At 37.1% G+C, this 11,640-nt stretch overlaps 1 protein-coding gene across 1 annotated transcript; it reads right to left on the reverse strand.

Annotated features, from left to right (window-relative positions):
* Positions 1-6,261: 6,261 nt before the first annotated feature.
* LOC140147729 (cerebellin-2-like) lies at positions 6,262-11,640 on the reverse strand. The gene is made up of 2 exons (XM_072169488.1): positions 11,011-11,640; positions 6,262-6,518 (listed from the first exon to the last, which is right to left on the reverse strand). Exons 1-2 carry the CDS (start codon positions 11,637-11,639, stop codon positions 6,293-6,295), a joined length of 855 nt encoding a protein of 284 aa, XP_072025589.1. The 5' UTR covers position 11,640; the 3' UTR covers positions 6,262-6,292.

Genomic DNA, 11,640 nt, shown 5'->3' on the forward strand with positions numbered 1-11,640 from the left:
CCCCACCAAATTCACTCAAAATGTAAATAACATACAACTATGGGGTATACCACTTTCTTGCACTTGTGTCATGGAATATACTAAAAAATTTAAAATAAAAGGCAGCTTTATTAAAGGCAGCTATTTCAGCTTTATGCACTCGCACAATAATTGTTTCTTTCCAAGCAAGTGCTGCATTTTTTGTCTTTATTTATGTTCTGTATATAATCATATTACATCAGGGTAGTGTATGTTGTAGTATAGTAATGTTACTATTATTATTATTATAAAAACTTATTATTATTATCATAATAATTATTATTATTATTACAGTTTTTGTATTGTGCTCTGTTCCGTCACTATTTGATTTGTTAATCATGAATCGGGCACTGAAATTGAAATATTATTTTGTTTAGTTACGTTGTGTCAGGAAAAAGATTGCACCATGGGAGTATTTTTTAAATGGCTGATTCTAATTGTTTGAATTTGGCAAAGGTGAGGAAGTAAAGAGTTTGGATGTAAAACGTGATACATGCCATAGCTGCCTGGTGTATTTTTTAATCAATATCGTTATTGTTAATGCTACTTTATGTAGCATTTATAACATTAATACAAAAATGCAAAAGGCAGTCTTCAAATACACCGCATTTTGCATCTGAACTCTCAAGTATTGATTGTTAAGTTAAGCCTCAATACATGTTTTGGGGAAATTTACAACTTTTTAGGTAATAGTCTTAAAATTGTGAATTGATTGGGTACTTTCTGTGGCTAAAGGGGGATGTATGCACTCAATCGGATACTTGCTTCAATGGCTGATCAAGCAGTAAATTACAGGCATGAAATTGTCAGCGTTTAAGCTGATTTAAGTGTATTTGTTACTGTTTTCAGTGTTTTTCAGCCTATTTCTAAATCAAATTCACAGAAAATGGTTAAAAGCATGGTTTTCAGTGTTTTTTTCCAAAACCAGTTTTCATGCCTGAAATTACTGAATATGGCAAGCACAGCAGATTACTAAAATTTGTTTTGGAAGGAAATTCATGGTAAAATCAAGAACCCAATAGTTTTCAAATCTCTGCTGAATTAAACATTTTCTTTGAGCAAGGCGTGGATATGAATGTTTAGAGTATGCAATGGGCTATCCCAGTTGAATCCAAGCACCCCCTATGGAAGGCATGGCCTTAATATTCCACAAGGAGTGTGAATTTCTTTGTGGAAGATTAAGGTCATATCTTCCAAAGGGGGTGTATGGATTTCAACTGGACTAGTCCAATGCAAACAAGGATCTTTACATGTAGTGTCAGAATCACAAATGTGTGATGTCATCTCAAAATAAGGTTTCAAGAAGAGTTCAAATCAGGAGTTTTATGTCCGTTTATGTAATGAAAATATTGTCAATTTGGTACATATAAAATATGAGAATTGTTGCAAAGGAAGAAATCAATTTGGGTATCTGTAAGAAAGATTGTAAAAGAGTTACTGTTTTATGATAATGCTCTTGAGTCAGAGAAGATTTCCTGCACTCCCCACAATGCCTTTCTTCCCTGTACTGATTCGGTGCAGCATGGATCGATAGTGACAAGAAATACCTCAAAGTCCTCAATTGCAAGATAAGCTCCGATAATTGAGGTACTTTTTGTCACTGTCAACCCATGTTGCCTTGAATAGCAAATCAGTACAGGGAAGAAATGCATTGTGGGAAGTGTGAAATATATTGTCTGCTCTTGAATAGTCTGCTGAATTTGCTGAAAATGTTTGCTCTTTAAAGTTGTCCATGGAGGTGTGATTTAAAGTTGTCCATGGAGGTGTGACAGGTGGTGTAAGTGGTGAATATATTTCATAGTAACCTGTTAACTAAGATTTCTATACTGGCAAGGCAATCGCCTCGATTTTGACTGTCTCTTGTAGAATTTGCCGCTTACTGTTCTGTGTATGGTACATTTATATGGGAGACAGTCCAGAGTCAATATTTCTCCTAACCATTGGTTTCTATTGGATGGCAATGTGCAGGAGCAATGTTAAAAATTGCCAAATTGGGCTGCCAAATAATGTGCTTTGCAACCCTGGAGTCAGTTTTACCTGTATACACTTCGTTTTTAAAATCAGCACCTGTAAGACTTGAAAATGGATGTACTTGCAATTTGTATTAAAACTGTTGCTGACCTTGATAGCAGTTGTAATATGCAAATTTTCCAATTCTACAAAGCAGTTTTGTATGCATGCCATATATGCATGGGATTGTACACAAAACTACCTCATCGGTTTTGGGGGATTCACAAATCAGTGAAGATTTCTTTATGAAGTTTTCTTGTATGGTTAGACCATAGATTAAAGCAAAGCAGATGGCACTCCAACAGGCAAATATGCATTGAGAATTCTCACATATTCAAGAGGGCCGATCATTCAATCACACGTCTTCTCTAACAAATCACTTATGGTGTTGTGTATCTGTACATTTACGCAAAAGATTTCAAGATTGCACTTTAAAAAAAAGCCATTTATTCGTCTCGTGTACTTCATGCAATGATTGACCCTCATTGATTGCCAGGTGGTGCACTGTCTGTTTTATTAGTCTTTAGGTTAGACGATATCATGGACATAGTGCTACATGGCTTGTAGGTTTCAAATCAGATACAATAAAGGCTGTGTTGCTAATTATTATTTCAGTAACACTCATTGGAATGGCATCACCTTAAAGGAGCATTTCGTGATCCACAACCTCATCCCCCCCTCCACTTATCTAAAAAAATTGAGATTTTTATACCACTGGAAACCTCAGGCTGCATAATGTTTGTGTACAAATAATTTCTGGCAGATTAATTTGTTTAATAGCATAAATATGGTCAAATTTGAATTACGTTCTGGTACACCAGAATTATCATGCATAACTCGCAAACGCAAAATTGGAATCAACTGAAAGTTTGGGAATAAAATTTTTTTGTGGACATCTACTGAAAATGTCATATAAAGAGGATGCTAGGATCACAAAATACTTCTTTAAAAGTTTATAGTTTGATGCTATCCAATTGTATGATGGGACTCAATCATTTGTTATAAAACAACAAAACTGCAGTTGGTGTCAATCTGTTTGTTGACTTATTCTGGGGACATCATGCATGCAATGAACTTTTACTCCAATCAAATTGATTAATTCCTAGATAGAAGTTTAGGAAAATATGCATCCAGTCATTCTCTCCATTCATCTTTTATAGGAATGGGTAATGCATCGGTTGTTTTTATCGATGATATTTGGACCATAAAGGGAAATATATTTGTATAATATGTGTAATTATAAGAAGTTTATGATAACTTCAAAAAAATCTTATTTAACAGAATGTGTCCATGTAGGAGTGTATGTGTAGTGTATTATGGCTAAAACTGCTTCCCTTTAATGTTATGTCAAATATCTTGAGTTCCTTGTTGAACTTGGTTGACCTATGACCTGTTTTCTCACCATCAATCCTGTTAGGTATGGCACAAACACATGCATGATGTGGTTCTTTCTTTTCTTTTTAATTTTATCATTTGTCCTTTGAATTATTTTCATTAAAAGTTGTTTCAAATGAAGTATTTAAGGAGGCAACAACCTTGGAAATGATACGATAAGTCGTTATTGTGAGAAATGTAAATTTCAGTTGCAGTTGATACAAACATATTTAGTAAACTTTCCACTGAAGTTGGTAAATAAAAATTACTGAAAATATCAGAATTTGCCACACAACCATACTTTGAATAACGCTATGGTTCAAACCACTCGCATTTAGTTACTCACAATGGCGGAATGGATTTTAGATGTCAAGGGTCAAAGTACATTTGATACTCCATAGGAGAAGGGTGGGTGTAAGAAGTATGGGATTAGTGATCATGACCATGTATTGGGCTGTTCCAGGTGAAATCCATACACCCCCTATGGAAGACATGACCTAAATGTCATATACAGGGAGTGTGGATTTACATGGCGTCGCCCATTCAGGTAACTCCATTTGAAACTCACACTCCCTGTCAGAAGATTTAGGTCATGTCATCCATAGGGGTGTATGGATTTCAACTGGGTTAGCCCATTGCTAAATCATCCCATCCACATGAAAGTAAAGATAAAGTTTGTATTGTTGATAACAGAAAAGTGTCATACTCTTCAACCAATCAACATGTTTATTTCTTTGGTTCATGAGAGCATTTTGTTTTTTTGAAAGGGTATTTGGTCATGATTTGATGTGTTTGAAAAACTGTATGAATTGATTGAATTCATGCTTCATCGGCACAACGTCACAGAACTAAGTAGTGTAACACTTAATCTTGGCCTTTTTTTACACAAAAAGAACAAGCAAAATTAATTCTATCAATTAGCCATTTATGCCTATTTAATTTCCTATTTCCTAACCTAAGTGTGAAACACTTTCTCCTGTAAAAAATATCCATAACTTGAGCATAAGTGGTGGTTGATAAGTTCACCTATCTGAGTTTACAGAATGAATTTACCGCCCAAGCTATCGAAAGTAAGGTCTGCAATGATATGAGAAAGACAAGGGTTGATTTGTATGTAATGTTTATTTGGATATTATAGATTGAATGTCAAATAACTTGTATGTGGTATGTCGTTTTTTTTGTTGAGTATCTAGACACATTTTTGGATATGTACAAACACAGGATGAATAAAAACAAAAGCTTTTGGAGAGTTAATTTGGACATTTGTCAAGTGTGAGTTATGAGTGTTTCTCTATTAGTTTTTGTATGTAAACCACTGAATTAGACACAAAGTAGACTGAACTATCCCATGGTGTTGTATTTTTCCATATACCCAAATAGGCTACAATAATTCTGATTTAAATTTATCTAATCATGTCACATTAAGTGGTAAATTCTGATATGGCACCCACTTCACCATACATTTGGTTCACTTCAAGGCAGTGGTGTAGCCTGGGCTTTTCAGAAGGGGGTGGGGGAAGACAAATTTCCAGGGGTGAAAACTTTGACAAAAATGGGCTAAAAATTACAAAAATGGCCTCTCACAGGGGCAAGACTTCTCACAGGGGGAAAGCTTCCCCCTCCCCCTTGGCTACGCCACTGCTTCAAGGATGTTAGTGATGTCGATGCTTTTTCGTGGTTGTGCAACAAGCGTGTGGTCGATACTGCGACCAGTGAAATACGCACCTACATCACTACCGAACTTGAGGTATAAATACCAAATGCTACTGTACACTAGTCTCCTCTGACGCCAGAATGGAATCAAAAAGGCGGCTGAGGAGACTACTCCCGATGACAGAAAAATACAGCACTGATTTTTTTTGATTAATTATTATTCTGTTTTGCAAAATGAAACTAGCTATATCGTCATCCTTTTGTTAGATCTAACTGGCAATGAAAGTCAAATTTTATTATTTGGTCAATCAGGGCCCAAAACAGGCATTTTTAAGGCATTTTCGTATTCTGTGGCAATCCAGCCTTGAATTAAGACTTGTTTGTACAAAGACTAATTTCAAGTTATGCATTAGCGCGTTTTCTAAACTTTTTCAAAACCATTTATCAAAAATAACATAAAATATTAACATTGTGAGCGAGCTCTTAACCTATACTCGCAATAGTTTGAGTGCTTGAAATTTAATGACTACGTAATACAATAAGAAAATATGCGAAATTTCATGTCTTTGGCCCATTTTCCCTCAAAAGTGCAAACATATTCAAATTTGACTTTCATTGCCAGTTAGACCTAACTAAAGAATTAGCTTTTACCCAAGTTTCACTTCCAGTGCGTTCATTTTGACCCTAGCTCCATCATTTACTAAGTAAGTTTAGACAGAACTTATTTTGCCGATGACGACAATATATATTGTTTTGCAAATCAAGAGTTTTGCTGTTGACTTGATGTTATTGTTTCCTTTATGTGGATCTATATAATTGAAATCTGAATGTTTCAAACAGCAACTTCTGAAGAAGTAACGTTTAGATGTTCGTTGTTACAAAATAATCAGTGGCGTAGATTTCTTTTTGACATTGGGGGATGGGGTTAGAAAACAATTCTTGAAGATAAGTGAATCCAGCACCTTTTGGCGACAGAATAAGTCTATGGTACAAAAGCGCACGAAAAAAGTTTGCCATATTGAAGCTAAACTGGTGAAATATTGTGCAAAACTGGACTAAATTCCCACGAAGCACGAAATAAAATGGCACTTTTGGGGCTAAAATAGCCAAATATGAGGTTAACAAGCGTCAACAATGGGGTGGGGGTGATTGTATGGATCATCCTCCCTAGCAAAATATTGAGGGGGATTTATCCCCCATCCCCGGGATCTACGCCTATGACAGAGTTCGTATATCGTCATAGTAATTGGTCCGGGTATAGGATAAAACCAGACAGGGTGGTAAATTTGCTGGCGTCACTGTACACCATATCATCATTCCTAAACGCCAGCCATATTTGATCACCAGCATCCAGATGTAGTACCACCAGATTACCTCCAGTGTCGTACGTGTCACCACTCGCGTATGCACTCACTACCATGTTGCCGTTCAACATCAGGCCAACTTCTGGACTTGTATTATATCTGAAATATAGCAATATAAGCTGTGAATGTCAAACAAACTTTCTATGAGGTGGAACGGTTGACAATGTAATAACCAGTTTCTAACTAAGATTATCCCAGAAAAGATCGCCTGATAACGTTTAAATGTCGGGTATAGGCATGATCAATAGGGCGCAGGAAAGTATTTTTTCGCTATCTACTGAAGATAGCATTTAGGGCTTATAATACTGAAGATAATTCACATACATTTATTAGCGTTTAGCATTATTATTATTATATCCCCACCGTGTCCTGAATCTTCATCTCCAGATAACGTTTTTAATGTCTGGTTATAGGACGCATGAAAGTATTTTGGTATAATTGTGATGTTTCAAATTTTGTCGCTATCTACTGAAGATAGCATTTAGGGCTTACCTACAGTAAGCAAAAGAATTAAGGTAGCAGTTGTGTTCACCCCTGTATATCCCAAATAAAGACAAATGTGTCAAAATTAATACAAGCAGCCGATGCCTGTACACTCTAGCTCTGATTTGAGACCTTATTTGTTGAAATTGGTTGAGAATTAAAGAAATGGTAGTCCAAAACCTGATGAAGATACGAAATATAAAGTTGCACTTTTGTGTTCTAATCAATGAAAGCACGACGCTAGTCTTTCGTGCTAATCAATGAAAGCACAGCGCTAGTTATCTTGTTCGAGAACGCTATGTGTACAAATCAATAGGGCATGCAATGTGGCAAACTGCAACTTTTAAATTTGCATCTTCCTTGGGTTTTTGGATCCTCGTGTCTTTATTTCTTGAACAATGTCAACGAATGAGGTCTTAAATTCGAGTTAAAAGATGCAGCTATTGGCTGTTGGTTCCAATTATGACACATCTGCCTTTGTTTAGGATATACAGGGTGTGAACGTAACTGGTACCTTACTGTATATATGATGCAGAAGATGACAGTGTTTAACATTTTATCGGCCAATTATTATACCGTAAACGTTCGCCTAATGGCGCTATGGAGTTCATGGAAATGAGAGAGCGCCATCCCTGTAAAAGCCGACTATTATCACTGATCATTAAGGGTACGTGTAGTTAAAGGGTGAAACCTATCGACACATACAATTATGAACAAGATCGAACAAACTTGTTCATGATATTGCGGTAATCATTCACCTGATACGTTGTGGCCCAGTGAGCAGAGCATTAGACTATAGTGCGAGGATAAAGAGAACTTGTGGAGAAGATTGATGGTTCGAATCTCATGCAGTAATTTCTGACAGATTATGATGTCTGTCAATGTTTTTTTTCTGATTTGAGGAAATTTTATTCTCTATTTTCTTGATTTTATCTTTAACATTGTTTATATAATTGTATTATTTGATCTTGTATGCATAGGCGTAGATCCCGGGGGGATGGGGGGGATTTATCCCCCCAATATTTTGCCAGGGGATGCTCCATACAATCATCCCCCCAATGTTGACGCCTGAATATAGGTTTCTGACCAAATTAACCTCATATTTGCCCATTTTAGCCCCAAAAATGCAAATTTTCGCGCGCTTCGCGCGCATTTATTCCACTTTTGCACCATATTTCATCAATTTAGCTTCAAAATAGCAAAATTTTTCGAAGCGCGCATTTCTAACATCAACTTATTCTGTCGCCAAAAGGTCCTGGATTCACTATTCTTCAAGACTTTTTTTCAACACCATCCCCCCAATGTCAAAAAGAAATCTACGCCACTGCTTGTATGTGTCTTTTTTCATGATTCTTTGTTTTTATCGTTTCATTTTAGAGTAACTCAATCCATTCAATCAAATGTTGTAATGAACCTATTTGATTGTATAGGCATTTGTTATGTGTGTGAGACGAATTGTCGCGTGCGACAAGTCTTTCAATTCGCGCGAGTGTCCTTGCCTATGCATCAGTGGTCATAAAGAGGTATATCATTTTATTCGAAAGGGGGGGGTCCCAAATATACGGGGGTCATAAAGTCTTGGAAAGAATAATAGGAGGGGGTCATAAAATGTTTTATGACCAAAATGTAGGGAGTCACACGATGACCACAGAAAGTGTGTTATTTTATTCAAAAAGACTGATTTCAATAATACAATTTTGGGGTTTGGGATCATAAAATTTTTGTTGCCGAAATAGGGGGTGCGCAATTTTATTGACGTAGACTTTTTGTAAATTTGGGACCCCCTTCCGAAAAAAATGATAGCCCTCTAAAAGGATTCAAAAGATAACCTCTGCCCCAATAATCCCTAGCTATATTTGTTTGAAACTGTTCCACGGAGGATATATCATAATAGGCTCAGTCTTCAAATGATATAAATAAAATTTGAATGAGTAAACGAACAAACTGAATAGAGGCTGTGCATATGACGTATCATCCCGTAAATATGGCGGACTACTCAAATGCATTCAACAAAAGCATGATTGCATCTACCGCGACAGTTCGTCTCACACACATAACAAAATGCACTACGATCAAATAGGTTGATGACAACATTTGATTGAATGGACTGCACTGCGCCATGATTACGGGTTCAAATCCTTTGTTTGGAGCCAATCGATAAACGCAAGGCCTCTATAGAGGCCTTGCATGTGACGTATCATCCCGTAAATATGGCGGACTACTCAAATACATTCAACAAAAGCATGATTGCAATCTACCGTGACAGTTCGTCTCACACACATAACCCTGCACTACGATCAAATAGGTTGATGACAACATTTGATTGAATGGACTGCACTCCGCCATAACTACGGTGAAGGACACCGGCTCAAATCCTTTGTTTGGAGCCAATCGATAATTTCATGCAAGGCCTCTATAGCTATCATTGAATACTGGCTAGGATTCCACAACACAATGAGAACATACAATACCCCAATGGCTTTCCATATTATGTGCACTCAACAACAGTACTATTCAGTATCGAAGCCCGGTATCGAAGTTACGTAATGTTACTATGTCAACGGGATCACCCGCTTAAGTAATGAACCACGATCGAAACAATCAGTACACAAAAAAGGCATACCAAAATAGCTTGATCGTAATGATCGCCATACAAACAGTGCTTGGTTCCGATACCATCACGGAGTTACGTAACTACTTCGTGGTCTGATTATGATCAATGGTCTGATCTACTTGGGTTCGATCCTTTTAAGAAAAGAAAAAATAGCTGATCATTTATAATGCATAAATGAATTAAGTAATGTAGTTACACAATTTGAAACATTGAGGCCGTTCTATTTTTTAAAGGTCATTTAACATGTTTAACTGTTAAATGTAGTGGAATATATCACGCATTGATAGGTAGCAGGTGGAGCAAATTTTGTCAGCGGTTTTTGTTGCCGTTTGTTCGCAGTGCCTATTTATCTAAAAAAAAATAAGAAAATTAAAATTTAATTTAATTTAAAAAAAATCACAATATTCGTTCGTAAAATGGGGACAAAATCCAAAAACATTTCTTGACCCTTCTTCACATAAAAGTGGGGGCAGAAATCAAGATTCGAACCAGTACCATTCACCATTCAAGGCGCACCCTCTACCGACTGAGCTAACCGGTCAGACAATAGAAGGGTGCAATTTTGAACTGAAGAATATTTAAAAAATATGAAGAAATTACAATGTTATAAAAAGATTTACCAAAATGAGTTAGGTATAACGTATGAATCGATTTACAAATTAAGTCCAATGGCAGTTTAAGAAAGAATACCTGAAGAAACCCCAAAACATTTGCTGCTCTAGCAACTAACCTAGTGACCTAAAGTATTGGGTCATGTGGCATGTCACGATATTTTTTCTGAGGCGTTATGTCCAGGTTGCTCAATTTAACATACACGTATCCTTAATGCTGTTGAGATTTTACAAGGATGGCGCTCTCACATTTCTAAGAATCCAAAAGCGCCATTAGGCGAACGTTTACGGTATCCCCACCGGGTCTTCTTCATCTCTTTCTACTACGTAAGTATAATTTGTCCAAATTTTCTCTATATTTCAAACTTATTACGTCGCGGAACTTCATTAATTTCTACAGCTTAAGTTTCGTTCACAGTCTTTACCAGCTCTCATCATCTTGACCTTTTTTTTTGTAGGGCAGCATTAATGAATATTTTCTGATCACGCGATAGAACGTGTTTAAAAAAATTCATTTGGTATCATTTTGATGTATCTTGTTTTATCGCTATCTACTGAAGGGCATATACCGAGGATTGAACATGTAGCATTTTTATCGTCCAATCATTACGTCAAATTATTTTGGTATGATTTTGATGTCTCATGTTTATTCACTATCTACTGAAGATAGCGTGTACGGCCTCACGTCCTTGATCATCACCTCCTTTTACTATTACTTTACGGTTATGCCTACGGTTAGAGTTAGTGTATTGCGGCCTATTATGGTTGTAGAAAATAAATACGCCGGACGGACGATAACTGTAGCTGCGCACGCAGGTGGTGTAATGGTATAAAACGGAGGTAGAAAAATGATAAACGGTAGAAATTAAAATTGAACACAAACCTCATAATGTGATATGAAAATACATATGTTCCCGATATTTGACAGGTAAACTTTGAAGTAGTCAGATCAAAATGACCACCTTCGTTAGTAAGTGTGTTCTCAAATGTAATAATATCACCAGGATTGCCACTGATGCTGGTTGATCTACTAGCTGTAAATGCTGATTTGGCCGGCCTGAAAGTTACACTTGGTCCTGCATTAGACTCTAGTCTTCCAGTATTTAAAGGAATCGATCCGGCTTCACCCGGACTTGCAGCAACACCGGGTGGTCCGGGTTTCCCGGGTGGACCTTGAGCTCCAGGGAGTCCTCGAAGACCTGGAACACCTATTGGGCCTTGTGAGCCAGGAACGGATGGACCTGGCTCTCCGCGTTCTCCTTTCAAACCTGGACTTCCGATTGGTCCAGGGCCGCCAGGGCTACCATTATAACCGGGAACGCCATTAAAGCCAGGTACTCCGGCTGGGCCTGGTGCACCGTGAGTTGTTATTATTGGACATGATTCCGGTCTTTGCGTTGTTCCAGAAGGTGGTGGTGTTGCGGTTGCTGCTTGTGATTTGACCAGTACATGATTTACACACAAAATAGAGATGATACCAATAAGTGTCCGTAAGACTGCTAGATGATCCATG

Source organism: Amphiura filiformis, chromosome 3 (assembly GCF_039555335.1).
Source record: "Amphiura filiformis chromosome 3, Afil_fr2py, whole genome shotgun sequence".
NCBI classification, from domain to species: Eukaryota; Metazoa; Echinodermata; class Ophiuroidea; order Amphilepidida; family Amphiuridae; genus Amphiura; species Amphiura filiformis.

Bases quoted from the DNA above. Each gene is read 5' to 3' on its own strand.
- LOC140147729 (XM_072169488.1), bottom strand. From the start codon at position 11,639: ATGGATCATCTAGCAGTCTTACGGACACTTATTGGTATCATCTCTATT. The intron at 6,519-11,010 runs GTTTGTGTTCAA...GCTATATTTCAG, and splicing joins TTTTCATATCACATTATGAG to ATATAATACAAGTCCAGAAG.